General features: G+C 48.6%; 1 protein-coding gene across 11 annotated transcripts in view; it reads left to right on the forward strand.

The window, feature by feature from the left end:
* Positions 1 to 26,854, forward strand: part of LOC123811525 (transformation/transcription domain associated protein) — a 120,240-nt gene that overhangs the window by 24,685 nt on the left and 68,701 nt on the right. For 9 of the 11 annotated variants that reach the window (XM_045827737.1, XM_045827807.1, XM_045827728.1 and 6 more), the window contains exons 13-28: positions 933 to 1,011; positions 2,569 to 2,803; positions 4,142 to 4,508; positions 4,597 to 4,694; positions 5,333 to 5,527; positions 6,162 to 6,353; positions 8,725 to 8,890; positions 10,444 to 10,700; positions 12,491 to 12,691; positions 18,050 to 18,201; positions 20,440 to 20,639; positions 21,823 to 22,040; positions 22,131 to 22,328; positions 22,920 to 23,180; positions 23,659 to 23,820; positions 25,926 to 26,022. In XM_045827737.1, coding sequence (XP_045683693.1) covers positions 933 to 1,011; positions 2,569 to 2,803; positions 4,142 to 4,508; positions 4,597 to 4,694; positions 5,333 to 5,527; positions 6,162 to 6,353; positions 8,725 to 8,890; positions 10,444 to 10,700; positions 12,491 to 12,691; positions 18,050 to 18,201; positions 20,440 to 20,639; positions 21,823 to 22,040; positions 22,131 to 22,328; positions 22,920 to 23,180; positions 23,659 to 23,820; positions 25,926 to 26,022 — 3,078 coding nt within the window. The remainder of the gene's footprint in view (positions 1 to 932; positions 1,012 to 2,568; positions 2,804 to 4,141; positions 4,509 to 4,596; positions 4,695 to 5,332; positions 5,528 to 6,161; positions 6,354 to 8,724; positions 8,891 to 10,443; positions 10,701 to 12,490; positions 12,692 to 18,049; positions 18,202 to 20,439; positions 20,640 to 21,822; positions 22,041 to 22,130; positions 22,329 to 22,919; positions 23,181 to 23,658; positions 23,821 to 25,925; positions 26,023 to 26,854) is intronic. The other 2 variants (XM_045827764.1, XM_045827816.1) reach the window with 1 other exon arrangement.

Genomic DNA, 26,854 nt, shown 5'->3' on the forward strand with positions numbered 1-26,854 from the left:
CGTGGGCGTGTCCCCCTGTGCTGCCACGCTGTGTCTGTCACCCAGAGGTGGTGCTGCATCTCCAGTGCACACAGTTCTTTTCTGTCTTCGACCCTCCCAAGCTGTTTGCTGGGAAGAGGGTACTTCATTTGGCTCGTTGAAGCTGGCTGTGATGGCAGGCTTGTTCCAGAATCTAGAAGGCCTTTGATGTGTGCGGCCCGAGTTTCCCCAGAGGCACATGGAATAGAGGCCTAGAAAGTGCAGGCTGCCACCTGTCTGCACATCCTCAGAAATACAGAAGTGTCCCTGAGTGGAGACCAGATCTTTCTGGTCCTGTTAGGTCCTCAGGCCCGCGGGGAGGGTGGGGGGCGATGGTTCCATCTACAGGGCCAGGGAACAGAGGAGCCCCCCAGCTTCTGGTCAGTTTCCTCCAGGGACTTGGGACCCCTCCCCTGAGGCCTGTGCCTTTTCGAAGACCAAAATTTCCAGACCTGTGTAATTTACATGCGGAAACATTCTTAGTTCTCCCTAAGGACTGACTGTCAAATATGTAAGGAGGACGGCTTCAGGGTGGTAGCTAAGGGGGGTTTAGGAGATGCTGCCCCCGTGTCCAGACAGGTTTGGGTGGATGGCAGCAGCTTTCTCAGGGCAATGGAATGCACCCCCAGTGAGGGACTGGGTGGGGGTGCGTTCTCTGCGGTGGGACCCGAAGCTTGCCTTTCCTCAGCTTATTCTCTGATGCTGACTGTGGCTCTGCCTCCTTCAACAGCAGAGGGCTTCCGTGGCCGGTGAAGCCGATGTCTTTGACTAAGACACAGTGTGCCTGCTTCTCTCCTCCTCTCCCCTTTCACATCTGGATTGCCATTTGATGGGGTCGGCTGCTCTGAAAGTGCTGTTGTGCGATGTGTAACTTGTTCAGTTGGTGACATGTGCAATGGATATTTGTGTTCTAGAGTTCATTCCTTGCATGGACAAGCTGTTTGATGAATCTATACTGATCGGTTCAGGATATACTGCTCGGGAGACTCTCAGGTACGCAATTAAACTCATGACATCTGGCTAATTAAGTGTGAGGGGCAGCGACTCCTGGCACTTGGTATCGGGAGCCTTTCAAACACTGGCTGTTGGGCCCTCATTCCCATTGGATTTAGAACTGCAGGACTTTCTTGAAATGCCTGAGTTTGCTTTTTGTGCCTTAGCTTAAAGGGAAAAATCAGAGTGGTCCTTTTGTTTTTAACTGTAGGTAAAACTATCTGTCATTAGCTTTGTTTTTTGCTTTCTGTGTAAGTGAATCTCTTCATTATAAAAGAATATTTGATAACCTACCAAGAAGAGAGAAGGAGAAAAACTTCTGGTCCTACACAAGGAGCTCAAATAACACGGTTAATTCTTTGGTGTATTCTAGTTTTTATTTCTTAGGTATTTATAGGAGAAATGTATTTGTGGTCATGTTTTTGTTTCTCAAGGAAAAAATTTACATTTGATCATCTTTACAACATAAAATGAATCAACATCAGTAATTCTTTTAACTTAAATAAGGGAGGCATGGTGGATCTTCTGAATAATAGGCAGAACCCTTTGAATGTGGTGCAGACGGTTTACTGTTTTCTGTATAAAAGATGTAAAATAGTAAGTAAGACCCTACTTACAACCTGTGGTTGCACCTGCCTGGATTTGGACATTGGATCACCTCACTCCTACTGGAAACCCTCCAGTGGCTTCGTGTCCCCCCCCCACCTGCGGCCCTGCCCTGGCCTGCAGATCCTCCAGCCAGCTCCCCCTCAGGGCACTCCTGCCTCCTCCACCTGGGAATTTCCCTGGCTTTTTGCCCCACAGCTGCTTTTTGTCCTGAGGTCTCCGTGTGGATGCCGCCCGAAAGGGACTTGCCAGGCTCCCTGTTTCAGAGCGGTCTCCCACCTGTCTGTCCCAGCGCCCTTTTCACAGCTCCCAAGCACTGACCAGTGTGCACACTTTGTTCTCTGCTAGTGCGTTTCCCTTTCCATTATTAAGCTTCCTGAGGGCGGGGCCTCTGTTTACTTGGGTCACTATGGCCTCCCTGCTGTCTGGCCCAATGTCTGGCCAGTGGCCGATTGTTCAGGGGGTGAAAGCTCTTAATAACCCAGATGTTACGCTGCAAAGTGGCTCCAATATGGGTGGGCAAAAGTAGTTTCACAGTTGTTCTTAGGGAAAATAATGCAGTAATTAATAAATAATAATACAAGAATAAGCTGTTTTGCCTACTCACAGGAGTAAACCTACCTTTTCCTCACTCTGTATACAAGGTATTAACTAACATACTGTTTGTCTTTAAGCAACAAGACCCATTCAGGGCATGATTGGGCTCCTAATTATCTCTGCTCATGTTAATGAGCCCATGTGCCTGTGTTACTGTGACATGCACGAACTTGGAAAGTAAAGAATTTAAACTCTGATGTTAGAGCTTCAGTTGGTAGCTGGGGAAACCAGAGCCCTGCGAAGTGTGCCTCAGACTTGCTGTCACAGTGCCGGTGCCCTGGGCAGGTGGTGGTGGAAGGGGTGGCCTGTGGGTGTGGGCCTGCGACACACACCAGCCTAGCTCTCTGCCCGCAGGCCCCTTGCCTACAGCACGCTGGCCGACCTGGTACACCATGTGCGGCAGCACCTGCCGCTCAGCGACCTCTCCCTCGCTGTCCAACTCTTTGCTAAGAACATCGATGATGAGTCCCTGCCCAGCAGTATCCAGACCATGTCCTGCAAGCTCCTGCTGAACCTGGTGGACTGCATCCGCTCCAAGAGTGAACAGGAGAGCGGCAACGGGAGAGATGTCCTGATGCGGATGCTGGAGGTACCATCTTGGGAGAGGCCCTGTACCCTTCTACCCCACACGCTGAAAAACTTGCACTGTTCCTTTACTGGAGAGTTTGTGGGGCCGCCAGGTGGCCAAGCATGGTCCCAGGCGTCAGCCCATTTTGGTTCAGCTCCCTGAGCCTCCCATGAACTAGCTGTTTGTGGGCGGGGTCTGAACGTCCCTAACCAGGGATGCACACGGTGTCTGCCTCATGGGCTGCTGTGGGAGAGCAGACACCACAGAAGGCCTCTGAGTGTGGGGCCTGGCGTGGTCCTGGCACACCCGCAGCCAGGTGTGGAATTAGCTGTGCACTCCGCTGAGCGGTGACCGGCTGGCGATGTGGGAGGGTATAACGTGTGGCTCCTGTAGCCAGGGGGCTGTCGTGTGGGCCATCGGGCAGTCCTAGGTCACAGCCAGGCTCTGCCTGGCCGTCCCCCAGCTCTCCCAAGCACATTCTTCATGGGGGCAGTGGAAGTGGTGAAGCATCTGTAGCCACAACAGGGGAAAGACAGCATACTATTTTTTTTTAAATAAAATAATTTTTCTTTTTTTTAAGACTTTATTTATTTATTTTTAGAGAGAGGGGAAGGAGAAAGAGAGGGAGAGAAATATCAGTGTGTGGTTGCTGGTTGCCTCTAGTGTGCCCCATACTGGGGATCTGGTCTGCAACCCAGGCATGTGCCTTGACTAGGGATCGAACCGGTGACCCTTTGGTTCACAAGCCTATGCTCAATCCACGGAGCCATACCAGCCAGGGCTTTTTTTTTCTTCTAATTTTAAAAGAATCGACTAATCTATATTTTACTTTTTATTTTATTGATTTTTTTTTTAGAGGAGGGGGAAAGAGAAACATCAATTTGTTCTGCTTATGTATTCATTGGTTGACTCATTTAAAAAATTTATTTTTATTTATTTTTAGAGAGGAGAAGGGAGGGAGAAAGAGAGGTAGAGAAGCATTGATGTGCGGGAGACACATCTGTTGGCTGTCTTTTGCACGCCTCCAGCCGGGGACCTGGCCCGCAGCCTAGGCATGTGCCCTGCCCAGGAAATGGAACCAACAACCTTTTGGTTTGCAGGATGATGCCCAACTCGCTGAACCACACCAGGCCAGGCCAGGCCAATGGTTGATTCTTGTATGTGTCCTGATCAGGTGTTGAACCTGCAACCTTGGAGTGTTGGGTCAATGCTCTAACCTACCAGGCCAGGACACTCTCTCTTTTTTAATACGCAGCAGGTGGTTTCAGAGAGCTATTCTCACCCTGCCTTCTGAGAGGGTGGTTGACATGTTGAAGAGGAATGATTTCCGTCTTCCCCTCCACTTTCTCATCCTGGCAGGTTTTTGTTCTCAAGTTCCACACCATTGCTCGGTACCAGCTCTCCGCCATTTTTAAGAAGTGCAAGCCTCAGTCAGAACTCGGAGCCGTGGAAGCAGCTCTGCCTGGGGTGCCCGCTGCCCCTGCAGCTCCGGGCCCTGCCCCCTCCCCGGCACCAGTTCCTACCCCGGCCCCACCCCCACCCCCTCCCCCTACCCCTGCCACCCCTGTGACCCCAGCCCCTGTGCCTCCCTTTGAGAAGCAAGGAGAAAAGGACAAGGAGGACAAGCAGACGTTTCAAGTCACAGATTGCCGAAGTTTGGTGAAAACCTTGGTCTGTGGAGTCAAGACCATCACGTGGGGCATCACTTCCTGTAAAGCGCCTGGTGGTAATTCCCCTCTTGAATTTTTTAGACAAACATTGTTTTTCAGAGTGGGTTTTATTTGCATTGACTTACTATGCTGTCTCTTTTCCAGAAGCTCAGTTCATTCCCAACAAGCAGTTACAGCCCAAAGAAACTCAGATTTACATAAAACTTGTCAAATATGCCATGCAGGCTTTGGATATTTATCAGGTAGGGAAGCACCCTCACACCAGTCTGTCGAATGTGGAAATTACTCCTTAGCATTAGAGACGCTGCGGACTGAACCGAGTGGGTTGTGAGGCCCTGTTACTTGTGAATGGTCACTGCAGGGGTGCCCAGCCTTTCAGCGTCTCTGCGCCACACTGCAAGGACGGTTGTCTTGGGCCCCCCATCAAACACGCTGTGACACGTAACCACAAAAAACATCTTGCGGTGTTTTCGGTAAATTTATGACTTTGTGTTGGGCCGCAGGGCGGACACCCCAGCAGTGTCCGTGTCCGCAGGTTTGCTTCAGCCTGTGGCACAGCAGTGTGTGTAGGGTGAGACACTTATTTAGAGTGTCCACATGTGTATTTTGGGGTGGCGGTGTAAATGGAGTGGAATAAAAACAAGATTTAAGTTTACCAAATTTGTAGTTTGTTCCTTTTGGACCACTTAACCAAAAATATTTTGAAACATTTTCTAAAATTAAGCTAAGAATAGAGAAATTGAAAGATTTTAGGGGGTGGCATTTATTACTTAATTCAAGTGCTTACTTTGAAAAATGTAGCTGTCTGATTAGGTGATGGAATGTGTTCAGAGACATGCGGTTTTAACAACCACGCTGGGTGTGTTTTTTCCTGCGGCAGGTCCAGATAGCAGGAAATGGACAGACATACATCCGAGTAGCAAACTGCCAGACTGTTAGGATGAAGGAAGAGAAGGAGGTGTTGGAACACTTCGCTGGCGTGTTCACAATGATGAATCCCTTAACTTTTAAAGAAATCTTTCAAACTACAGTCCCCTATATGGTGGAAAGAATCTCAAAGAATTATGCTCTTCAGGTATAAAACTCCTTTTTTATATTCACGTGTTTCGTTTATATGTTGAATTCTTGGTATTGTTTATTTTGAGGATTTCCTATAAATACTAAGCAAATTTAGAGAAATATTAAAATATTTCCTCAAACTCTCAAGATACTTTGCACAAAAGTTCCTTTCTTTTTCTTTTTCCTCGTCCTCCTTTTTCTTCAAGATCTTCTTTATTTTTAGAGAGGGAGGGGAATAGGGAGAAAGGGAGAGAAACATCAATGGGTTGCCTCTTGAACACCCCCAAATGGGGACCTGCAATCCAGGCAGGTGCTGTGATGGGGAATCACACTGGTGACATTTCAGTTTATAGGAGGGCACCCAACCCAGTGAGCCACAGTCAGGGCTGGACAGGCTCCTTGGTTCGTAGAAATCCAGTGTGTGGTAGGTCTAGGTTCTTGGTATTTCATGGTCAGAATAGAATGCCAGATTAGTACTTGGACTGTTCAAGTCAAGGCTCAGTAAATCTCTTTCATTATTTTTTCCCTTAGTGAATAATTTCTTGGACTGTGTGACAGGTTTGGTTTTGCATTTTTGGAAAATTTATTTCTCTTAAAGATGCTTTGAGGAAGGAATTCTTTTTTGTCACATTCGTTTCTTGTTTTGACAGATCGTTGCCAATTCCTTCTTGGCAAACCCTACTACCTCTGCTCTGTTTGCTACAATTCTGGTGGAGTATCTGCTTGACCGCCTGCCAGAAATGGGCTCCAACGTGGAGCTCTCCAACCTGTACCTCAAGCTGTTTAAGTTGGTCTTTGGCTCGGTCTCCCTCTTTGCAGCTGAAAATGAACAAATGCTGAAGGTAAAGCTCATGTAGATCCAAGTAGGGCTTCGTTTTAGGGTTTATTGTTGCTTAATTCTTGTTTACACTTTTGAACAAGAACTAGAATGGCTCTTTTTATATTTGTAAAGTGCTCTTTGAGTTCATAAAATATTTGTAACAAGTAAGGAAGGGCCAAGTGTGAAAAACATTTCGTATGTTTCTGAACAAAGCTTGATTTATCTGGTGATTTAAGATGAAAACTTCAGAACACTTAGGACAGGTAGGTGGGTGGTTATTAATATTGCTGCCAGTAATTTTCCTTTTCAAATTTTAATTTTTATTGATTTTTAGAGAAAGGGGAGGGGGAGAGAGAAACACTGATTTGTTGTTCCATTTATTTATGCACTCACCGGTCGCTTCTTGTATGTTGCCCTGACTGGGGATTGAACCTGTAACCATGGTGTATCAGGATGACACTCTAGCAGGCTGAGCTACACAGCCAGGGCCTACTTTTCTTTCTTAAATTCAATGTCTTTTTCTGGATTATGAAAGTGAAATTAGAAGCACATCATCCTTGCTTTAAAAATTAAGTGATGCAAAAAAAAATAGAAGGAAAAAATGTCTTCCCTTTCCTCTTATCTGATGAGATACATTAGCCATTTCCCTTTAATTTTGTTTCCTCTGTGTGTTCATATTCTCTGTGGCAATACATCAACATTCCATTCGAGGACTGTTCATTTTTTCCCCTTTAAGTCAAGAATTTGTATCATTTTTGTTCCTTAATTACAATCATCTTGGAGAAGTGTGATTCCAACATTTTTACAAATGACTAATCCTGTGTGATTTGATTCCATCAGTTGTTTGATTCTAGAAAATGGGTAGAAGCCCACTCATGGTTCTGTCACACCCTCAAAAGTGTCCGATGGCAGAACACAAGCCTTGTAAACATTCCCTTGTGAACTCATGGCGAAACTTGAGCTCCCGTAGGAAGTTGGATGTTGCCACCAGTTGAATCTGAAGAGAGACATTTTGCAGAGAAAGTCTGAAGCTGTAAATAAGACCCGTGTTTGTTAGCAACCTTAACATTACTTTTGTGTTAATATGAAAGAAAAATACTTTTTTTTTTAAATAAGAAGTATGTAATTGTCATATATCCCCATGACTTGATATATTCACATAATTCAGTTTGCGCCCACACTAGACACAGCTGTACAGAACCACAGCAGCAAAAACAAACCTAACAGGGTTGGTAGCTCAGCTGGTTGGAGCACTGTCCCGATACACCAAGGTTACAGGTTCGATCCCCGGTCAGGAACTGTATAAAAAGCAACCAATGGATGCATAAATGAGTGGAACAACAAACTGATGTTTCCCTCTCTTTCTCCGCTCCCCACCTTCCCCCTCTCTCTCAAAGCGGTAAATAAAAATTGAGCATCTTCCCAGTAGGTTATTTTTTTAAGAATATACTGAAGAACAAATTCATAGAACTTTCGGTCTAGAGGACATGTATGCAGTTGGTTTATTTTGTAAAGGAAATGCATCATGCCGTATATAGGAACAAGTTCAGAATTGTACCAGTGACCATGCCAACAGTTCACAGTTCTTGGTTCACTTTGAGTGAACCTGCAAGAAAGTGTCATGTTAAATTTAACTTATCGCATGTCAAAACCAGGATTTGAAGTACAAGAGTAAAAGCTCAGTGTGGGTTACAATGTTGATTAATATTATTATAAGCTAATATAATGCTTTTTAAAAGAAATACCTATTTTTCAACCAACTCTTCCAAAAATCTTACCTTAAATGTCTTTTGAGGCTGTTCCAAACTTTACATATTTTTTAAAAAGATTTTATTTATTTATTTTTAGAGAGAGAGGGGTGAGGGGAGAAAGCGAGAGAAACATGGATGATCTACAAGAGGTCTTGTGTATCCATTGGTTGCCTCTAGCATGCAGCCCAGGCATGTTCCCTGACTGGGAGTCAAACCAGTGACCTTTCGATCCGTAGGCCAGCACTCAATTCAGTGAGCCATAGCAGCAAGGGCCAAACTTGACATTTTTGATTGTTAGGGAAGTTTAGTTTCTTTAGGTGGTTTGTGGCATTTAGACTTGCATAGGACACGGGGTTCTTGCCTCTTGTTTGGTTATTTAGTGACCATATTCACAAGAGGTGCAGAGCCTACAGATGGGAACCTATTAAATGCTTCTTCCATAGCCAGACTGGTAGGAAGCAACATACATGTTGCGAGAACTGAATTTGAGTCGAATGTAGGTCGGACAGTGCTTGTCTGGTTTTCCTTTTGGAGTACATTTATCAGATCGCCTTCCGTCTCCGAGTGATTTCGGTGAACGTTCGATGTCGCTCCCAGGGGTGCGGGCCCTCCTCGTTAACCTGTCCCCCTCACCCGCCGCAGCCCCACCTGCACAAGATCGTGAACAGCTCCATGGAGCTCGCGCAGACTGCCAAAGAGCCCTACAACTACTTCCTGCTGCTGCGGGCCCTCTTCCGCTCCATTGGTGGGGGCAGCCACGACCTCCTGTACCAGGAGTTCCTGCCCCTCCTCCCGAACCTCCTGCAAGGTGAGAGCAGCCCCTCGGGTTCATGCTGGGTCTGACTACTTTGGTTGCTGGGGTTCCTCTTCTGCACCCATCGGAGGTCATGGTGTGGGTGTCTGTGTGCATGTTCTCCCCCGGGGGAGGGGGGGCGGGGAGAGCATGCTCACGCCCAGTCCCAGTGTTCCACTCTTTCAAGTCAGTAGGACTTAGAAAGGACCCCCCTGTTCACGCCCAGGCTGCTCCTCTCTCTTCAGAGTTGCATGAGAGCTGGAAGGTTGTCGTGTCTCCAGTTAGGACTTGGTTGTGTTTTTCAGCATTTGGTGAGCAAATCTAGGAAGAAACTTGTTTCTAGTGGTTTTGTGAGACCAGGAATCCCTAGATTTGAAAAAGAATCAGAACAAGAAGGGAAAAGACAAGTTACAAAGCTGATTTATAAATTTATATCTTTATTTAGTTGCCACTTGACATAACCATAGTCCTATAATTCCTGTATAATTAGGAGTGCTTTCAAGGTACAGAGCTAAAGGGCATCTTGAGTCCATTCGGTGTTCATGGGTGTGAACTGATTGGAAACGCTGTCCCAGGGATTTGTGTTGTTAAGTGTGTGAGCCCCTGGCCCCATGGCCAGGGGAAGTTATTTACAGCGTAGTATGCCCAGGAAACAGCTCGGAAGTGTTTGTGTATGTTGCCTGTGACATGCTCATAGGCCCACCAGACAAGGCGCTGAACCACAGTCAGGCGCCACTGTTGATCTTTGGCCCCATCTCTAGGCAGCCCTCAGCCTGAGCCCTCTGCACGCCCTCGGCTGCCCCAGGCTCACCTCTCCCACCCACGTGAGTTCAGGCGGAGCCCTTTCTGGGCACTTAGCTCCTCTTCCCGTCCTGCTCCTACCACGTGATGCCTTCTGTCCGCTGCTCTGCTCTGAGCTTGAGTTAACCTGCAGTACCTGTGAGGCGCCTCGTGTCGGGTCTGCTGTCATACACGCTCCTCTTCCTGCTCGTCTCTGAGGGCGCTGAGAGCCTTTCTTCACCTGCCTTGTGCCGGTTAGGAAGGAGCTTGGCACGTCCTTGGCTACCCTCATGCAGAGTGGGGAGGTCGGCTTTATAAGGAGGAGGTGTTCCTCTCTATAAAAATCAGAAGGGGAGCCTTAGAAAAATAGTTACATTTTAGAGCGTAGATATCAGTCGATCTACTGGAGGCTTGAAAAAGGATGTAAGATTGTAAATCGCAAACTTGAGATGAACATCTCATATCAGAAGCTTGTGTCTTTAGATTGGGCTTATTAATAGTATAACATTTTTGAAAGGTCGACGTGTGATGTTTGTTTTATTGCAAGAGCACAATAGTATAGTTACAACTTAGTTTGTAATTAGGTGCAACCTGCTGTTGCTATGACTAGCGTAGACAAAGGGATCATGAGGCAGTTATGGAACAGGTTGAGCTAATGAATATAGCGGCTTCCATGGAGGGCGTGAAGTGTGTCCCCAGTGTGCAGGGCAGAGCAGTCGTGCTGTGCAGTGACTCTGGCTGGTGCCTGCACAGTGACCCCCTCTGTGCATGCCCCTCCCACCCCGCAGGGCTGAACATGCTGCAGAGCGGCCTGCACAAGCAGCACATGAAGGACCTCTTCGTGGAGCTTTGCCTCACTGTGCCCGTGCGGCTGAGCTCCCTCCTGCCCTACCTGCCCATGCTCATGGACCCCCTGGTGTCTGCTCTCAATGGCTCGCAGACGTTGGTCAGCCAAGGCCTGAGGACGCTGGAGTTGTGTGTGGACAACCTGCAGCCCGATTTCCTGTACGACCACATTCAGCCGGTACGCGCAGAGCTCATGCAGGTAAGTCTTGTTCTCCTCGGCGCCAGCAGAGGGCGCCAGGTGCTCACATGTGTGGTCTTCGCTGAAGACGTAGGCAGGCAGGCAGTGTCTGGCCATGACGACCCTGTTGAGCTCTCCACGCTCATTGGTGGACTGTCTGCGGGATGATGTGGCGAAGCTGTGAGGGACTTTGTGCGTCTTCTGGCTTGTGAGAAGGCGTAAAGAAAACTGTAAGTACCGAGTGGATGCCGGCTGTGCAGTGCTGCCCCTCCTGGAGGCTGTCACAGCTGCCGCCTTCTCACCGAGTTGATGGCGTGCAAAGGCAGGTGTTGTGGCCATTGGGGAGATAGGTCCCTTCTTTGTTCACAGAAGGTCTTGAGTTACCCAGTAAAGAGATGCAGATTCCCAAGGGAAGGCGTAGCTGTCTGCACACATTTTACGTTTTTTGTTCATGAGAGCTCAAACGTCATGTACCAGATTTTCCCTTCCTGTTTTGTTGCTGTTACTGATTTATAATGTGGTTGATAGTTGTTAGAGGTTTGTCTGTTACTTACCCATGTGCCATGTTAGCACATAGTGTGTGGCCCTAGGCTGGGGCCAGAATTCTGCTGGCTGTATGTAGTGGAGGCTCAGCAGTCCCTAGAGGATAGGGGTCTTGGAGCAGAGTGGATTGGAGGTGGCACCTTGGAAGCCCTGAGCCAAGAAGGGGTGAGCACCCTGTGGGAGGAAGAGGCAGGGAGGGCTTCCCTGGCTTCTTGCCAGCCTGTCAGGCAGGCAGCCCTAGGGAGAGACGGGGCTCAGGCTGCTTTGGGGGGGCACACGACCAGCCCGTCCACTAGACAGTGGCATGAGTTGTCTCACTGCAGCTGGTCAACCAGTTCAGTCCACTTGGGCACCGGGACGCCAGCCCCCTGGGGAGTTCAGCAGATATGTGAGGAGTGGGTGGGCCAGGGGGAGGGGTGGAGGTGAGGGGACTGGGGCAACACCTCTCAACAGTCCTTGAGGAGAAGTCTCTTCGGACCTATAGGAATGGAAGAGAAATTTTTGCTTTAGAGGAAAGTACCAAGGTTTTATGTTGATTATTGCTAGATATTAATATTAGGCATTGTACCAGAAGGTGATTTAAGAAAATATGCTTTAATAGTGAGCTTGGTAATTTTTAAGATACGCTTAGTTAGCTGGGAAAGTGGGAAAATTGACAGTTTTTTTGAACAGCTGAGTGTGTGTATCCCCTTTACTAATCATCAGTACCAGGTGCACGGTATTTGCCCCCCACAGTGCTGGTCTGGTCGCGGCGTGATCCTCGTTTTCCCCCTGTGCCGTCCTTGCTGATGTGAGGTTTGAAATGCATGATTTCTGTGTCGTGTTTTGAAGTTACAGAACCTAATAATAGAAGTAAAAACCTGAGAACTCACCATCTACTCCCAGGATGAGAATTTACCAGTAAATTACATTTTCCTCTATGCTCTTCCCAGTCGCATTTTGTAAAGATGCCTAAACTCTCTGTTGCTTAGTTTTCTTGCTTTTAAGCTCTGCAACATTTACTGTATGCCACCATTTGTATTTCAGGAGCATGGAGGAATGTCTGTATTTATATTTACATTTCTGTAAACACAAAAAACTTTTCTGGGAGTATACACAAGACCAGTCACATGGTTTTCCCCAAGAAGAGGCACTTGGGTGTTGGGGGGGCCAGGCGTGGAAGGAAGAGCACCTGCTGCACAGTCTGTTATAACTTCTGAATTTTGACTTGTGGACCGTGGGAGTGCATGACCTTGAAAGGGTTTTAATGGGGGCGTGTTGGTTTCCAGGCCCTGTGGCGCACTTTGCGCAACCCTGCTGACAGCATCTCTCACGTGGCCTACCGGGTGCTCGGCAAATTTGGTGGCAGCAACAGGAAGATGCTGAAGGAATCCCAGAAGCTGCACTACATTGTGACTGAAGTTCAAGGCCCCAGTATTACTGTGGAGTTTTCCGATTGTAAAGCATCTCTTCAACTCCCAATGGAGAAGGTAAATGTGGAAGTCTCTGGGAACTTCTAAAAGATACTATAAGTTTCATTTTAACAAAGTTAATTTCTATTTGAAAATACGTGAACAAAGCATGTACTTCTTTGGGGATGGAATTTCTAATTCAAAGAAGAACAAGATTTATTTGGGGAGCAGCTTGGTTGGCAAGGGGCTTTCATACCACAGGAGGCCGGTGGGGGGTGTTGTCCCTGAGGCTTTGGACCCTTGAGCAGCTCCATCTTCCCGAGGGACCAGAAGGTGAGGCCCTGCCCGCCCAGTGCTGGACTGTGTTTTGACACACAGTGGACTTTACCTTGAATGGCACTTAGAACCCAAGTTCTTGCCATTCTTGCTTCTCACCCCCGTGTCTCCAGCGGACCTTGCACTCTCCTGACCTCTGAGCAACCCCTGCTGCCTTTCCTGGCTGCCCAGTCCACTGTGAGCGGCTGTCTGCACGCCCTTTGGAACACTTTCCATCACATAAGAAATGAGCAAACTGTGCCCCCAGTATCTTGCAGTGTCCCATCCAACTACTTTTGCTTTATCCTCATTGAAAAAACTGTTCTGCCCTGGCTGGGTGGTGCAGTGGTTTGGAGCGTTGTTTAGCACACCAAAAGGTGGGTTTGATCCCTGGTCAGGGCACATGCCTAGGTTGTGGCCAGGGCATATATAGGAGGCATTTTTTTTTTAGGAGGCAACTTATTGATGTTTCTCTCTCATGTTGATGTGTCTGTATGTCTGTATCCCTTGCTCTCTAATATCAGTAAACATATCCTTGAGTGAGAATTAAAAAAAGAAAACTGTTCCCCCTTCATCTGTTGACCCCTCTCGGGGTTTACATGTGTATTGTTGTATTGTTCTGCGTACTTGTAGTCTGCATTGTTGCATTTGAATTTTCCTCATTGTATAACCAGCTTCTTTCTCACTGTGCCTTTTATATAGCCTTGGTTGTCACGTGTTTTCATAACATCCTTCTGTTCCTTGTATCCTGGGTATTTTAAAGAGAATTAGTGTAGGCTTTTACGTGTATCCGAGAGCCGAGTCTGTTCATTGAGCCCCTGTCGGCGGAGACTCCTGTGCCACATGCAGATCTGGCCTCACACCAGTGTTCCGTGACCTGGAGCGACTCAGCTTCTCCTTTGCTCAGGCCAGCTCTGTTCTGTCCTGTTCCATCTTGTAGGGCTTGGCCTGTTAACCTGTCTGGGTAAGAATTCACCCACATAGTGAGTTCTGTGGGGGTTTTTTAGTGTATTGGGATAGCATTGGCTAATCATGTTATAGAAGTTGCAGATGTACAACTTTACAATACACCATGTGTACACTCTGTTGTGTGCTCGCCACGCCAAGTCTGGTCTCCTTCCGTTGCCGTGTGTTTGACTCCTTAACCTTTTTCGTTCTTTCTCCACCTCCTTCCCCTCTGCTGGACCCCCCTTCTGTTTCTGTATCTGTGAGGTTTCTTATTTGTTTTCTTTTATATCCCACATGAGTGAAATTATACAGTTCTAAGCCTTTTATCTTGACTTATTTCACTTAACATAACACTCTCAAGATCCTTTCATGTTGTAAATGGCAGTGTTGCAGCTTATTTATGGCTGAGTAATATTCCATCGCATACGTGTACCACATCTTCATCCATCCATCCATCAAAGGGCACTTAGGTTGTTTCCAGGTCTTAGGCGTTGTAAATAATGTTGCAACACAGGGGTGCATATATCTTTACAAATAAATATTTTCATTTTTTTTTGTGTAGACACCCAGAAGAGGAATTGATGGGTCACATGGTAGCTCTATTCTTAATTTTTTGAGGAATCTCCATACTGTTTTCAACAGTGTGTGTACCAGTTTACACTCCTGCCAGCTGTGTGTGAGGATTCCTTTTTTCCCACATCCTCTCCAACACTTGTTTCTTGCCTTACTGATAAAAGCCATTCTAGCAGGTGTGAAGTGGCATCTCATTGTGGTTTTGCTTTGTATTTTCCTTATAGATTAGTGATATTAAGCACCTTTTCATGTACCTGTTGGCCATCTGTATGTCTTCCATGGAAAAGTGTCTTGAGGTCCTCTGCCCATTTCCTTCCTTTTTCCCTCCCTCCCTCCCTCCCTTCCTTTCTCCCTCCTCACTTGAGGATACATTTATTGAATTCAGAGGGGGGGAGAGGGGAGAGAGAGAGAGAGAGAGAGAGAGAGAGAGAGAGGGAAAGAGAAAGAGAAACATTGATCGGTTGCCTCCCGTATGCTCCCTGACTGGGGATTGAGCCCACAACCCGGGTACGTGCCCTGACTCAGGATCATACCTTGAGCCTTGTGGTGTATGGGACAGTGTGCCAACCCACCAAGCCACCTGGCCAGGGCTGCTTACTTTTTAATCACGTTGGGGTTTCTGTCACTGAGTTGTGTGAGTTCTGTGCGTGTTGTGGAATTACTGCCTGTGGGGGTGCTGTCTGCAGAGTGCTTCTCCGTTCAGCTGGCTGCCTGTTCGTCCTGGTGGTGGTTTCTTCGGCTGTGCAGTCCCATTCATTTTCCCTTCCGTCTCACTTTCCTTTGGGATCAGGTTCACAAAAGTCCTCTCAGACCACGGCCATACGTTTAGTGTCTGTGTTCTCTTTGTATTTTATTGTTTCAAGCCTTACAGTCAAGTCTTAGTCCATTTTGAGGTAATTTTTGTGTGGGGTGTCAGGTGGTGGTGTGCTCTCACTCTTTTGCATGTGGCTTTCTGGTTTTCCGCAGCATTTGTGCATAAGACTTTCTTTCTCCATTGCATGTTTCTGGCTCCCTTGCTGCAAGTTAGTTGCTCATACTGTGGTTAATCCCTAGGCTGTCGGTTCTGCTCCTTTGGTCTGTGATTTTTTCTGCCAGCTCTAGACTGTTTTGATGACTTTTTGAGTAGCTTTGTGGTATGACTTGAAGTCAGGGAGTGTTTTATCTACTGCTTTGTTCTTTCTTTCTAAGGATCACTTAGGGGCTATTTGGGGTCTTTTGTGGTTGCATATGATTTTGATTTTTTTGTTTTAAATATTTCTGTGAAAAATGCCATTGGGATTTTGATAGGGATTGCATTAAATCTGTATGTTCTTTTAGGTATTAAGGCCATTTTAACAGTGTTAATATCTCTAATCCATCAACACAGAACATCGTTTCTCTACATGGAACATTATTTCTTTATGTCATCTTTAATTTCTGTCAACAGCGTCTGTACTTTTCGGTGTACGGGTCCTTCTATTAAGTTTATTCTTAGGTATTTCATTCTTTTGTTTTGCTAGGATTGTTTTCATTTTTCTTTCTGCTATTTAATTAGTGCATAGGAGTGCAGCAGATTCTTGTATATTGATTTTATACCATTCAACTTTACTGTATTTGTTTACCTTTTCTAATACTTTTTTCTGTGGTGTCATTAGGGTTTCTGCATATAGAATTGTGCCATCGGCAAGGAGTGACAGTTTAACTTCTTCATCCCCGGTTTGGATGCCTTTGTTTCTTTTCCTTGCCTCGCCACCCTGGCCAGGACTCGCAGCACTCTGCTGCCGTGTAGTGTTGGTGCTGGGCATCCTGTCTTGTTGCCGAGCCCTCAGTTCTTCCCCTTTGGGCAGGAGGATAGCTGAAGGTTGGTCCCATATATGCTTTATGAGGTGCTTCTGTGCCCATCTTTACTGAGTGTTTCTGTCATAAGTGGGTGTTGTCTCCTGTCAGATGCTTTTCCTGTGTTTATTGATGAGGTCATGTGACATTTCTATCTTTTATTTTGTCAGCGTGGTGTATCATACTTATTCAAAGATGTTGGATCATATGATCCCTGCATCCCTGGGATGAACACCACTTGATTTCGTGATTTTTTAAACCAGACCTGGCTAAGTGTTTGGGAGGGAGGATGCCCATCATGGGGAATTGTCAGGAGCTGTTTTCTGCCACCTCTCAGTCCAGTTGCCTCCACTTCCTTGCTGAGCACGCACCATTGTCCCCTCCCCCTCCCAGCTCCACCCCATGGAGCAGCATTGCCTTCTCCAGACCTGGGGGTGAGGTGTGAACTCAGCTTCCCATCCAAACCTTTATCATCATACTTGCCGAGGAGATGCCGCTTCCCTTCTGAGCAGACTGATGGCTAGAATGCTCTCTGTGTTCAGGGCGGCAGTCGCTGCTATGAGCTCCCTGTGTCGGCAGCATGTTCTCACGGTTGCGGTGATGGCTTTAAGTTAGGGCCTCTGTTTGCTTTAGCTCTGTCAGTGGCAAGGTTGATGACAAGTAGCGAAAACTAAGGCAGCTGACTCTGATTTGATGTCTGCATAGATAAGCAGAGCAAGAAAATCTCTTTAGAAGTAGTTTTTCCCCAAAGCTGCTACAGCGTGGGGGCCCGAGTTTGACAGAGAGGCGTCCACAGTCCTGCACACGCACGGAGGCGCATGGTGCCTGCTCCCCGGTGGTGCTGTGTCTGGCCTGCAGGCCTTCACTCCTTTCGGTGGGTCCTCGGCTCCCAGTTTGCACTGGTTCTTCAAATTAAAATTGGGGAAATTACCCTCACATGATTTATTATTACCTGTCAATGACCGGATCAGAGGATGCAGGAGAAGCGATGGTTCTGCTGTGCACAGAAGAACATGGGCTCGCAGCTGGGCCATGCGGTGAGCAGCTGTGTCACCTCCATGTGGCTGAGCGTGCTTTGTTGCCTGGCGGGGCCTCGGGTGCAGAGCTGTCTGTTGGCTCCCTCCGGCTGCTCACATGGAGCCCGGACAGACCTTTGACACAGATGAGGTCTCTGCTGTGCATGTGCACAGGCACCATCATGGTGATGCCCTAGTGGTCACAGGCTTCAGACTGTTTGTGTGTGAGACTGTGCGTCCCCTGCCTCCCTGGTCAGAGAGATGGAAAGGGTGAAAGTGCGAGTGAGTGTTGCTGTGCAGGTTTTCTGGGGAAAACAAATGACTGAAAACATTTTTCTCTTCTAAAGAGCAATTTAGTGAAAGCTTAGGAAAATTGTCTTTTAGTTCCGAAGTCAGACACAGGGAAGTCTGCAGAAAGTTCATCATTCTCCTGAGCACTGTGACCCGCGTGGAGACGACCCAGAGTCCAGTGTAATCCAGCAAGTCTGCCCCCAGGGTGTGAGCTCCCTGCATTTCCGGGACCTCCCATTGGCTATTTAAGCGCAGAATTAGCGATCTCCGTTTGACGTGTTAGTGTGAACCGTGCAGTTCCTTGCTTGCTGATGCGTCCACACGGGGAGCGCCTGCTAGCCTGTGCAGGCCCACCGTGATCGCTTCAGCAGGGCGTGCACACGAAGACTCTTCTGGGCACTGCCCGGGTGGTGGGTGCCAGCCTCTCAAAGCTGTTCGGTTCCGCACACACTAATCTCCATGTTCCTTGTCACCGCAGGCCATTGAGACTGCACTGGATTGCCTGAAGAGTGCCAACACGGAGCCCTACTACCGCAGGCAGGCATGGGAGGTGATCAAGTGCTTCCTGGTGGCCATGATGAGCCTCGAGGACAACAAACATGCGCTCTACCAGCTCCTCGCACACCCCAAGTATGTCGGCGGTCTGCTCCTCTGCATTGGCACGCCGTGTTTCGGGAGTGAGGGGTGGGGGTGGGGGTACGGCCCAGGTTCCTTAGCGCCACAGGCGCGCTCCTCCAGACTGGGAGAAGGACGTTCCGCCGGCCGATGCTTGTGTCGGCTGCTGGAGAAAGATGGGAAGGAGCTTGGGTGCTTGTGTGCTGGTGTTCACCTCCACGGTGGTTGCCTTTGTGACTGCCTCCTTGTTAGGTTGAGAGTTTCAGGAACCTAGGGCCATGCACTTCTCCCCCGTCCGCTTGCCCCTGTGGCCGCAGCGCCTGTCACGTGGTGCGCACTCAGTGGTCCTTTGCTTTTCCAGTCCTTGGGGACACTTTGTTCCCCAGTGATTTGTCGCATGACATTTGTGTTTTGCTCCCACTGTTCAGGTTGTGGTTAGTGGTTGCCCTGGGGGTGGGGTGGAGCTGACTTTTTGGGGTCGCACGTTTCAGGGTTGGATTGTGGTGATGGTTGTGCAGCTACGGAAATGTAAATCTTGTTGAGCCGTCTAATTAAGATAAATGAGTTCTATGTCATGTCAATTATTCTTCAAAAATCTATTAAAGATCGTTATGGAAAAGAACAAATGTCAAATTGAGCTAAACACTTGCTTTAAAAATGAGGAAAAAATAAAGTAAACAGAAGAAAAGGAGAAGAAATGAACAAAAGGAAAACATACAACAGAATGTAATTAAATTAAAATTGGGGAAATAAAGCCAAAAGTTGATTCTTTAAAGTCGTAATAAAGTGGAAAAACTTCTGGCAAAGGGGAAGGAAGAGAGTTGGGTGCCAGTCCCTCCTTCCTCAGTGCGAGGCGGAGGAGGCACAGGGAACCAGTGCCGGAGGCAAGAAGGTGGTGGCAGCCCAGTGTCTTTGACGTTGATGAAGTCATGAGGAACCACTTTGTTCAGTAAGGTTTCAAATTTCAGTTAAATAGGTGAATTCATAGAACAATAGGGTAATTATTTGGCCTTATAAACTTTTTTATGACATTGACATTTCTGGAAGATGTAGGCCAGTCACTTTGCAGCATGTCCCTAGTGCGGGTTTGCCCGTGTTTCCATGATTAGGTTCCGGCTGCTTGGCTGCCAGGACTGGGAACTGCCCTCATGGACCCCGAGGTGTTCTCCGCACAGACCCGCGAGGGGCTGCGATGCTGGCCACTCCGCTGGTGGGAGTGTTGCTGCCCTGTCCCCACTGCCAGGTTGAGATTTTACTGTTTGTAGTTGGTAAATAATTGGCGGGGAGATGGCCTGAGATGACGTGAGTGTCCTGCTTGTCATCAGGGTGCTATTTGCCAATTACAGCGTTTATTGATGATGCTTTCCTGATTCAAGTATTGGCATGATGATTACAAAAAGGTTTTCTTTCTAACAACTTTATTGAGGTGTGTTTTATATATCTAAGATTCATCTACTTCATGTGTTACAATTTAATGATTTTTAGTAGAGTGTTGCAAATATAAATCAGAATGAAAACATTTTCATCCCTCCGGGAAGATTCCTCAGTGCCCATTTACAGTGAACCCCCTCCCCAGCCCCAAGCAACCAGAGATCTACTCCCCGTCTCTGTAAGTCCACCCCTTCTGGACACTCTCTGTTTGAGCTGCTGTGTGTGCTGAGGAAGGGCCTTGTGGCCTCAGGCAGAACCAGAGTTAGTGGGAGAAACGTGAGGCGGATTTCTTGTCCTAGGAAGAAAGTTCTGTTAGTTGGAGCTGTTCAAATTTCAAAGAAACTAATGATTTTTAAAATACTGTTGACCGTTTCTTATCCCTGTGTTTGATGTCTGCTCGCCTGCCGCTGCCTGCTCGGGTTCTAGCTCGTCTCCTAGCTCGTCTCCTGTCATTGGCTGGGCAGTGAGCGCTTCTCGTCAGAGGGCGCCGCAGCTGGACTCAGTGCCCGAGGTGTGATTGTTACTGTGTGACAGATGTGTAGCTGCCTTTAGGTAATGGCTTTCTTTGTCCCTATGGGATCATGTTACTTCTTCGAATATCTCACACGAGGCGGGACACGCGTGGTGTCTTTTGAACCGCTGGCTTTGAGTGTTCGTGATGAGATTACCGTGTTCAGGTCCCAGTGCTGCTGGAGTCACAGCAGAGGGACTGTTCACTCAGGCCTTCCTGAGCAAGAGGAAGGGGGGCAGGTCAAAGATAAGTGCTCACGGTGGAAGCTCAGGACTTCGGTGTGTGACGATGGACTTAACTTTGTCTTCCAGCTTCACGGAGAAGACCATACCTAACGTCATCATATCACATCGCTACAAAGCACAAGACACTCCGGCTCGCAAGACGTTTGAGCAGGCTCTGACCGGGGCCTTCATGTCTGCGGTCATTAAAGACCTCCGGCCCAGTGCCCTGCCCTTCGTGGCCAGCTTGATCCGCCACTACACCATGGTGGCCGTCGCCCAGCAGTGTGGTGAGTGGGGCCGAGGCAGTGGTTGTGTGGCTTCTTCAGGGCGCCTCAAAAACTGGGTCAGGACTTGGTGGTGTTTCAGAGAAGCTGAGTTTGGCTGATTGAATTCTGGCCTCTGCTTTCTGATTTTCTGCTTCATTACGCTGAAAAAGATGGTTGGTGTTTTGGTGATGGGTGCTGTGTTGTGAAGACTGGGGTGCATAACAGTTTGCAGTCACACTCATTGTGGGCTGCCCCACCCCTGGGCCGTTTTCCACAGTGCCTCTGCTCCCCACCAGCTCCTCCGAGGCTCCCTTGCCATCCGTCTCTGCTCCTGGGTGGCCTCCGGGCCCTGCCCCATCAGGAGTGGCCGCTGGCTCTGCTGCAGGCGTCCTCGGGCTCTGGTGGGGAAGGGCTGCTTTTGTCTCTTTGGTTGTGTTTCTGACCCATTGCAGATGGTGCTTCTGTGAGAAACAGCAGGACTGTCAGGGCTCTGCCCAGTGCTTTGTAGGTTTTTGAGCACACTCAGTGTTTGTAGCTCCTTCCGACCAGTGCTGGTCAGAGGACACGCTTGGGCAGCACCACTCTGGCCTGTGTCCTCAGAGCCCTCGCCCTTGGGAATGCTGTGTGGCTCTCTTGGGGCACTGTAGGACATGGGGCGCTCTGCCTTCCCACTGGCCTTGGCCTCAGCAGTCAGCACTGTGTGGCTTTGCACTGTGGTGGTTTCTCAGTTTCCTCTATTAACGTGAACGTCCCAGCACACCAGTAAGCCTCCCGGTAACCCCCTTTTGGGTGGTACTGGGCCACACCAGCCAGGGCTTTTTATTGTTATTTTATGGCAGGAATGTCCAGAGGGTAGCTCATAGTCATTCCTGTGCTCTGCCCCTTGGCCTATTTAATGATTTTTTAAAAAAAGAAGGTACTCGATGGTGGGTCTCATTTTAAATTAATACATTTTGATTTATGATTGAGAGAACCTGAAAATAATACATTCAGATTATGGAATATAATGGAAAACATTCAGAAAAATTGCCTTAGTGCAAATCAGACTGCTTAGTTTACAAATAAAACTGCAGTGCAACAGAAGTTGGTCTGTTGAGTTCCTGACCCCAAAGGAAGGAAAGATGAGGTACTTTGGCAGCTTGAGGGACAAGAATATTGTCTGCATGTGCACGCTTGCTTCTCACGTGCCTGTGCACTCTCTCAGGTCCGTTCCTGCTGCCTTGCTACCAGGCGGGTGGCCAGCCCAGCACAGCCATGTTCCACAGTGAGGAGAACGGGTCCAGGGGCATGGACCCCCTGGTCCTCATCGACGCCATAGCGATCTGCATGGCATATGAAGAGAAGGAGCTGTGCAAGATCGGGGAGGTGGCCCTTGCTGTGATTTTCGATGTTGCGAGTATCATCCTGGGCTCCAAGGAGAGGGTAAGGATGGACTGAGGTGGGTTTTCTGGTGCTCGGCCTGACGGGGACCTGCAGTAACACGGGGGCTCGTGTGCTTGTGCTTCTCCGCAGGCGTGCCAGCTGCCTCTGTTTTCTTACATCGTGGAGCGCCTTTGTGCGTGCTGCTATGAGCAGGCCTGGTATGCAAAGCTGGGGGGTGTGGTGTCCATTAAGTTTCTCATGGAGCGACTGCCTCTCACCTGGGTCCTGCAGAACCAGCAGACATTCCTCAAAGCGCTTCTTTTTGTCATGATGGACTTAACTGGAGAGGTAGGTGACAGCCGGCACCCTGACCCACCGGGCTGTCCACGAAGCTGATTAGCCTGGAGAGGAATAGTTAGCATGAGCCAGTTCCACACATTTGCTCTCCTAAAAGCTTAAGTTCTGTAACAGTATCTTTAATAAAAGGGCGCGTTGGGACCCCTCTAGCTTCTCTGGTTGTCACGAGGAGCAGTCAGAAGCCAGACCACTTCTGTGGGGGGAGCAGCGCTCTCAGTCTTGCCCCAGAACTCAGGTGTGTACATGCTCCAAACATGTCTGCAGAAGCTGCTCTCTTTGGGTGGGAACCTGGCTCAGCTGTAGTGAAACAGAGTATGGTGGGCGTTGCTGCTGGTCTGTTCCGTGAAGATGAAGATCTTGCCTGCGTCCATATTCTCTTCCAAATGACAGACAGGAATTATGTATAAGAAGGTGATTTAGCTGCTGAAGTACCTGGTGCAGGTTATGACATCGTCTTAATGAGTTAGCTGACATGAGGGGTGCCCCCCACCCCCCGCCCCTTGGGAGTGTTCGTGGCGGGCGGATGTGCAGGAGCCATGGGGGCCCTGGGCCTGTTCTGTCTAAGGAGCCCCTGGCCTGCAGGTCTCCAATGGGGCGGTTGCCATGGCCAAGACCACCCTGGAGCAGCTTCTGATGAGGTGTGCAACACCGTTGAAAGACGAGGAGAGAGCGGAGGAGATCGTGGCCGCTCAGGAGAAGTCTTTTCACCATGTGACGCACGACTTGGTTCGAGAAGTCACCTCTCCCAACTCTACTGTGAGAAAACAAGCTATGCATTCCCTGCAAGTGTTGGCCCAGGTCACTGGGAAGAGTGTGACAGTGATCATGGAACCCCACAAAGAGGTGAGATTTATGTCACTGGAGCAGGGCAACTCGAACAAAACTTGTGAGACTTTCTTCCCTTCAGACCTGAGGTGTAGAAGATGCATAATTTATAACTCTGTGTCCACAGAGCGCTGTGTACACGTGGTGGTTTTGACCTCAGATATGCAGAAGTCAGTGTTTATGTGAGTGGTGGCTGTGTCGGTGACTGTTGGAGTCAGGAGAACAGAAGGCTGGTTCCCGGGGCCAGTGTAGTGGAGTTGGGTGGTGGTGGTTTTAGGAGAGGTGACTCTGGAGCCTTAGGAATGAAATGTGTCAGACACTCACGGCCCAGGTTTAGCACGTGAAGCATCCTTTGTCACCTAACTAAAAGACATTTGTCATAGCCTGTCATCTCTTGGGGTTCTCAGATTGGTCATTGTTTTAGAGTACTGGGATAAGAGGCATTTGCTTTTCAAGGGGCAGGCGGTCAGTGGTGCTTCCGCCTTGCCTGTCCTAGGTCCTCCAGGATATGGTCCCACCCAAGAAGCATTTGCTCAGACACCAGCCCGCCAACGCGCAGATTGGCCTGATGGAGGGGAACACGTTCTGCACCACGCTGCAGCCCAGGCTCTTCACGATGGACCTTAACGTGGTGGAGCATAAGGTGTTCTACACAGAGGTAGGGGGGTGGTGGTGCGCATGGCGTGGGTGGCGATGGCGTGTGTCTGGTCGCCTGTCTGTGTGTGCGGAGACTGGTCGGGCAGCATTTGGAGAGGGCTGGGGAGGTGCCACAATGAACAGCTGTAGCCCAGCCTGATGCACCACACTCGCACGTCACGTCTGGGATCGGGGAGAAGTGGGCACAGTGATTGCAGATAGGTGTCCTGCATCCTTTGAACTTTGCATGCCCTCTTCCAGGCACCTTGCTCTTTGGGGCCTGCAGGTCGTAATCTGGAGCTACAGCCACCGTCCATGTTAGTCTCTGTCCCATCAGCTGCTGCCCAGAGTAAGACGGCCCAGAGCAAGTGCCAGCTCACTGCATGTAGAGATCGTGTGGATGTGCCGTGCATGGTGAGCACTCCCACTTCACACGGATGCCCTCTGCAGCTCTGATGTCGAGAAGGTGCAGACACCGAGCCTGGGAGTTTGTTATTCCCTGAGGCCATGGCAGGGGCGCCTTGGGCCGTGGGTGGGCGCCACGATGGCGGCTTTAGAGCCTGCGTCCTGATCGCTGCCCGTCTCTGCCGGCCTCTCACGTTCAGTGGACTGGACTTGCCCTTTACTCAAGATGATGGGCCGAGGCAGATGGCATCTTACAAGTGTTTGTCACTGTTAACTTTCCGGTGTGTGGTGATACCAGACAGTGACAAGTAGAGATTAAACTTCATATACTGTCAAATTACAAGCATTCTGAGACTACATACGGGACTGCTCAGGTGGTCAGTCCCAACCTGCGCTGTGAGACAATCACGCTCCTGGAGGCATTGCGCTGCGGAAGCAAAGGCATCCTGAGTCACACTTGGTCTGAATTTCCAGTTATGACAGTTTACCTCCTGGTTTTTCGGGTCCTGTGTGTCTGTTTGGGCATAGGGTCATTTGATCGTGTGGTCTGGTTCTGACTTTTTGTGCCTTGTGTCTCTTGCGTAAGAGTCATCACTTCTGGGACTTGACTGAGGGTCCAGCAGAACCATCGGCAGTGGGAGGACAGCTTCTCTGGTGGTTCTGGAGGCAGATGCATCGTCACCTGCATGGAAATTTCCTCACTAAGCTCCAGACCAGAACCTGGTGGTGTTGAATGACAAATCTTGGAGAGGGAAACTAGTTTTCTAAGTGCATCAGTGTGCTAGCTGCAGCAAAACATGAGAGGATCTTTTGAAAAATAGATACTCTTGAGTCGTCTCTCTGGTGATTCGGGTTCAGTAGATAAATGGGGTCAGGCTGGGAATTGAACTTTTGAAAGCTTCCCAGGGGACTCTGGTGTATGGCTGTCCTGGGAACCCTGGCTTTATAGTGTGGCCACCCAGATACAGGTGTGGGTGTTCACATCTGTGCATGCATGCACACACTGGCCCATCTGAGGGGAGGACAGGGGAGGGTGGTTCCTGGCACAGGGGGACAGGGTGGCCCTTTTCAATACTTAAAAAAAAAAGCGTGGCCACTCAGATTTGAATTATAGCACATACACATGCTGAGCACTGGCCCAGTTCTGAACAAGGAGGAGAAGGTACTTGCCATCCTGGAATTTGCAGTGAGATAAAGTGACTCTCTGTGTGAAGAAAAAACATCGTGGTCTCAGTGGGTGAGAAAGTGTAGGGATTCATTTCACTGAGGCTAAGTTTGCTTAGAATTAGGAAGCTTAGTCACATTTTCATATGGAAATTTTTTAGGGTTTGAGCTCTGACTGGTGTAACTCAGTGGATTGAGCACAGGCTGCAAACCAAAGGGTCACCAGTTCTATTCCTAGTCAGGGCCAGGACCTGGGATGTGGGCCAGGTCCCTAGTATGAGGCACCCGAAAGGCAACTACACATTGATGTTCTTCTCTCATTCTCCTTCTCTTCCTCTCTCTCTAAAAATGAATAAATAAAATCTTTTAAAAAGCCCCAGAAAACTGACTTCATAGTAAATAAGTAAGTAAATAAATAAATTATTTAGGGTCTGAGTTCCGTCTGTCAGTTGTTGCATGTGTTGTGGGGTGTGTGGAAGATCACCATGTTCTCTTATTTGCGAGGTTCTTTTGTCTTTGCAGCAGAGTGGGCTAAACCGGGGTCTTCATCTTTTGCAGCTCTTGAACCTGTGCGAGGCCGAAGACTCAGCTCTGACGAAGCTGCCCTGCTACAAGAGCCTCCCGTCCCTTGTGCCGCTGCGCATCGCAGCCCTGAGTACGTGCGTGTAAACCCGAGAAGGGCTGCTGGGGGCAACAGCGAAAGGGGACAGGGGCTGCTTTTTGTCGTCTAGGGTTTTTTTGGTTTTTCACGTTGTTTCTAAGGTTGGGTCAGAAATTATGTTTGTATGTTTATCAAACTAGATAATGAGATGCCAGGGTTTTTCATAGATTGTTAGGGTTTAAATTATTTGCTTTGTGATAAACTGGATTTTACTCTGTAATAACTCCTTACCGTTCTCTCACACATCTCATGTTCTGGCCGTGCCGTTCACATTGCCATTTCCGCCTGACTCGGAGCGTAGGCATGAGGTGCCGCAGTCTGCAGACACGGTGACTCAATGCCGTCTGGGAACCCTTCTGTCTCGAGGCTTTCGTGCGTGTCAGTCTCCAGCGTTTGGCACTGGAATTGTGCTAAGTTTAGGAAAATACACTAAATCAGTTCTCCCCCTTATACTTACAGTCATTTCCCTCTTTCTTTTGGTAAATTCCAGTACAGATTTTCTCAGTTGACTGTCTCTTGCTTTCTGGATATTCTTCCTCTCAGTGAACTACCTGTAGACCCCTTGAATTAGTTAGTGGCAGAGGAGCTGAGAGACAGAGGTATAACACCCGATCCTGAGGATGGGACTCGGGTGCTGAAGACACAGCGAGCAAGAATGGGGGTGCAAGGCAGGCGTGTTTGCCAGCTTCTCACTCTGATGAGTTTTCTTACCTTTGGGATGCCCTCATACATTCCCATGAGCAAATGTTGGCATCCCTCTTGGTGGAATGTTATCTCTTAATGAACATAGGTTTGAGGGATGTCCCTTTTCCTAAGAGTATTTGTA

The sequence above is a fragment of the Phyllostomus hastatus genome, unplaced genomic scaffold, assembly GCF_019186645.2.
Source record: "Phyllostomus hastatus isolate PE091 unplaced genomic scaffold, TTU_PhHast_1.1 phas_contig_150, whole genome shotgun sequence".
In the NCBI taxonomy this organism is placed as follows: Eukaryota; Metazoa; Chordata; class Mammalia; order Chiroptera; family Phyllostomidae; genus Phyllostomus; species Phyllostomus hastatus.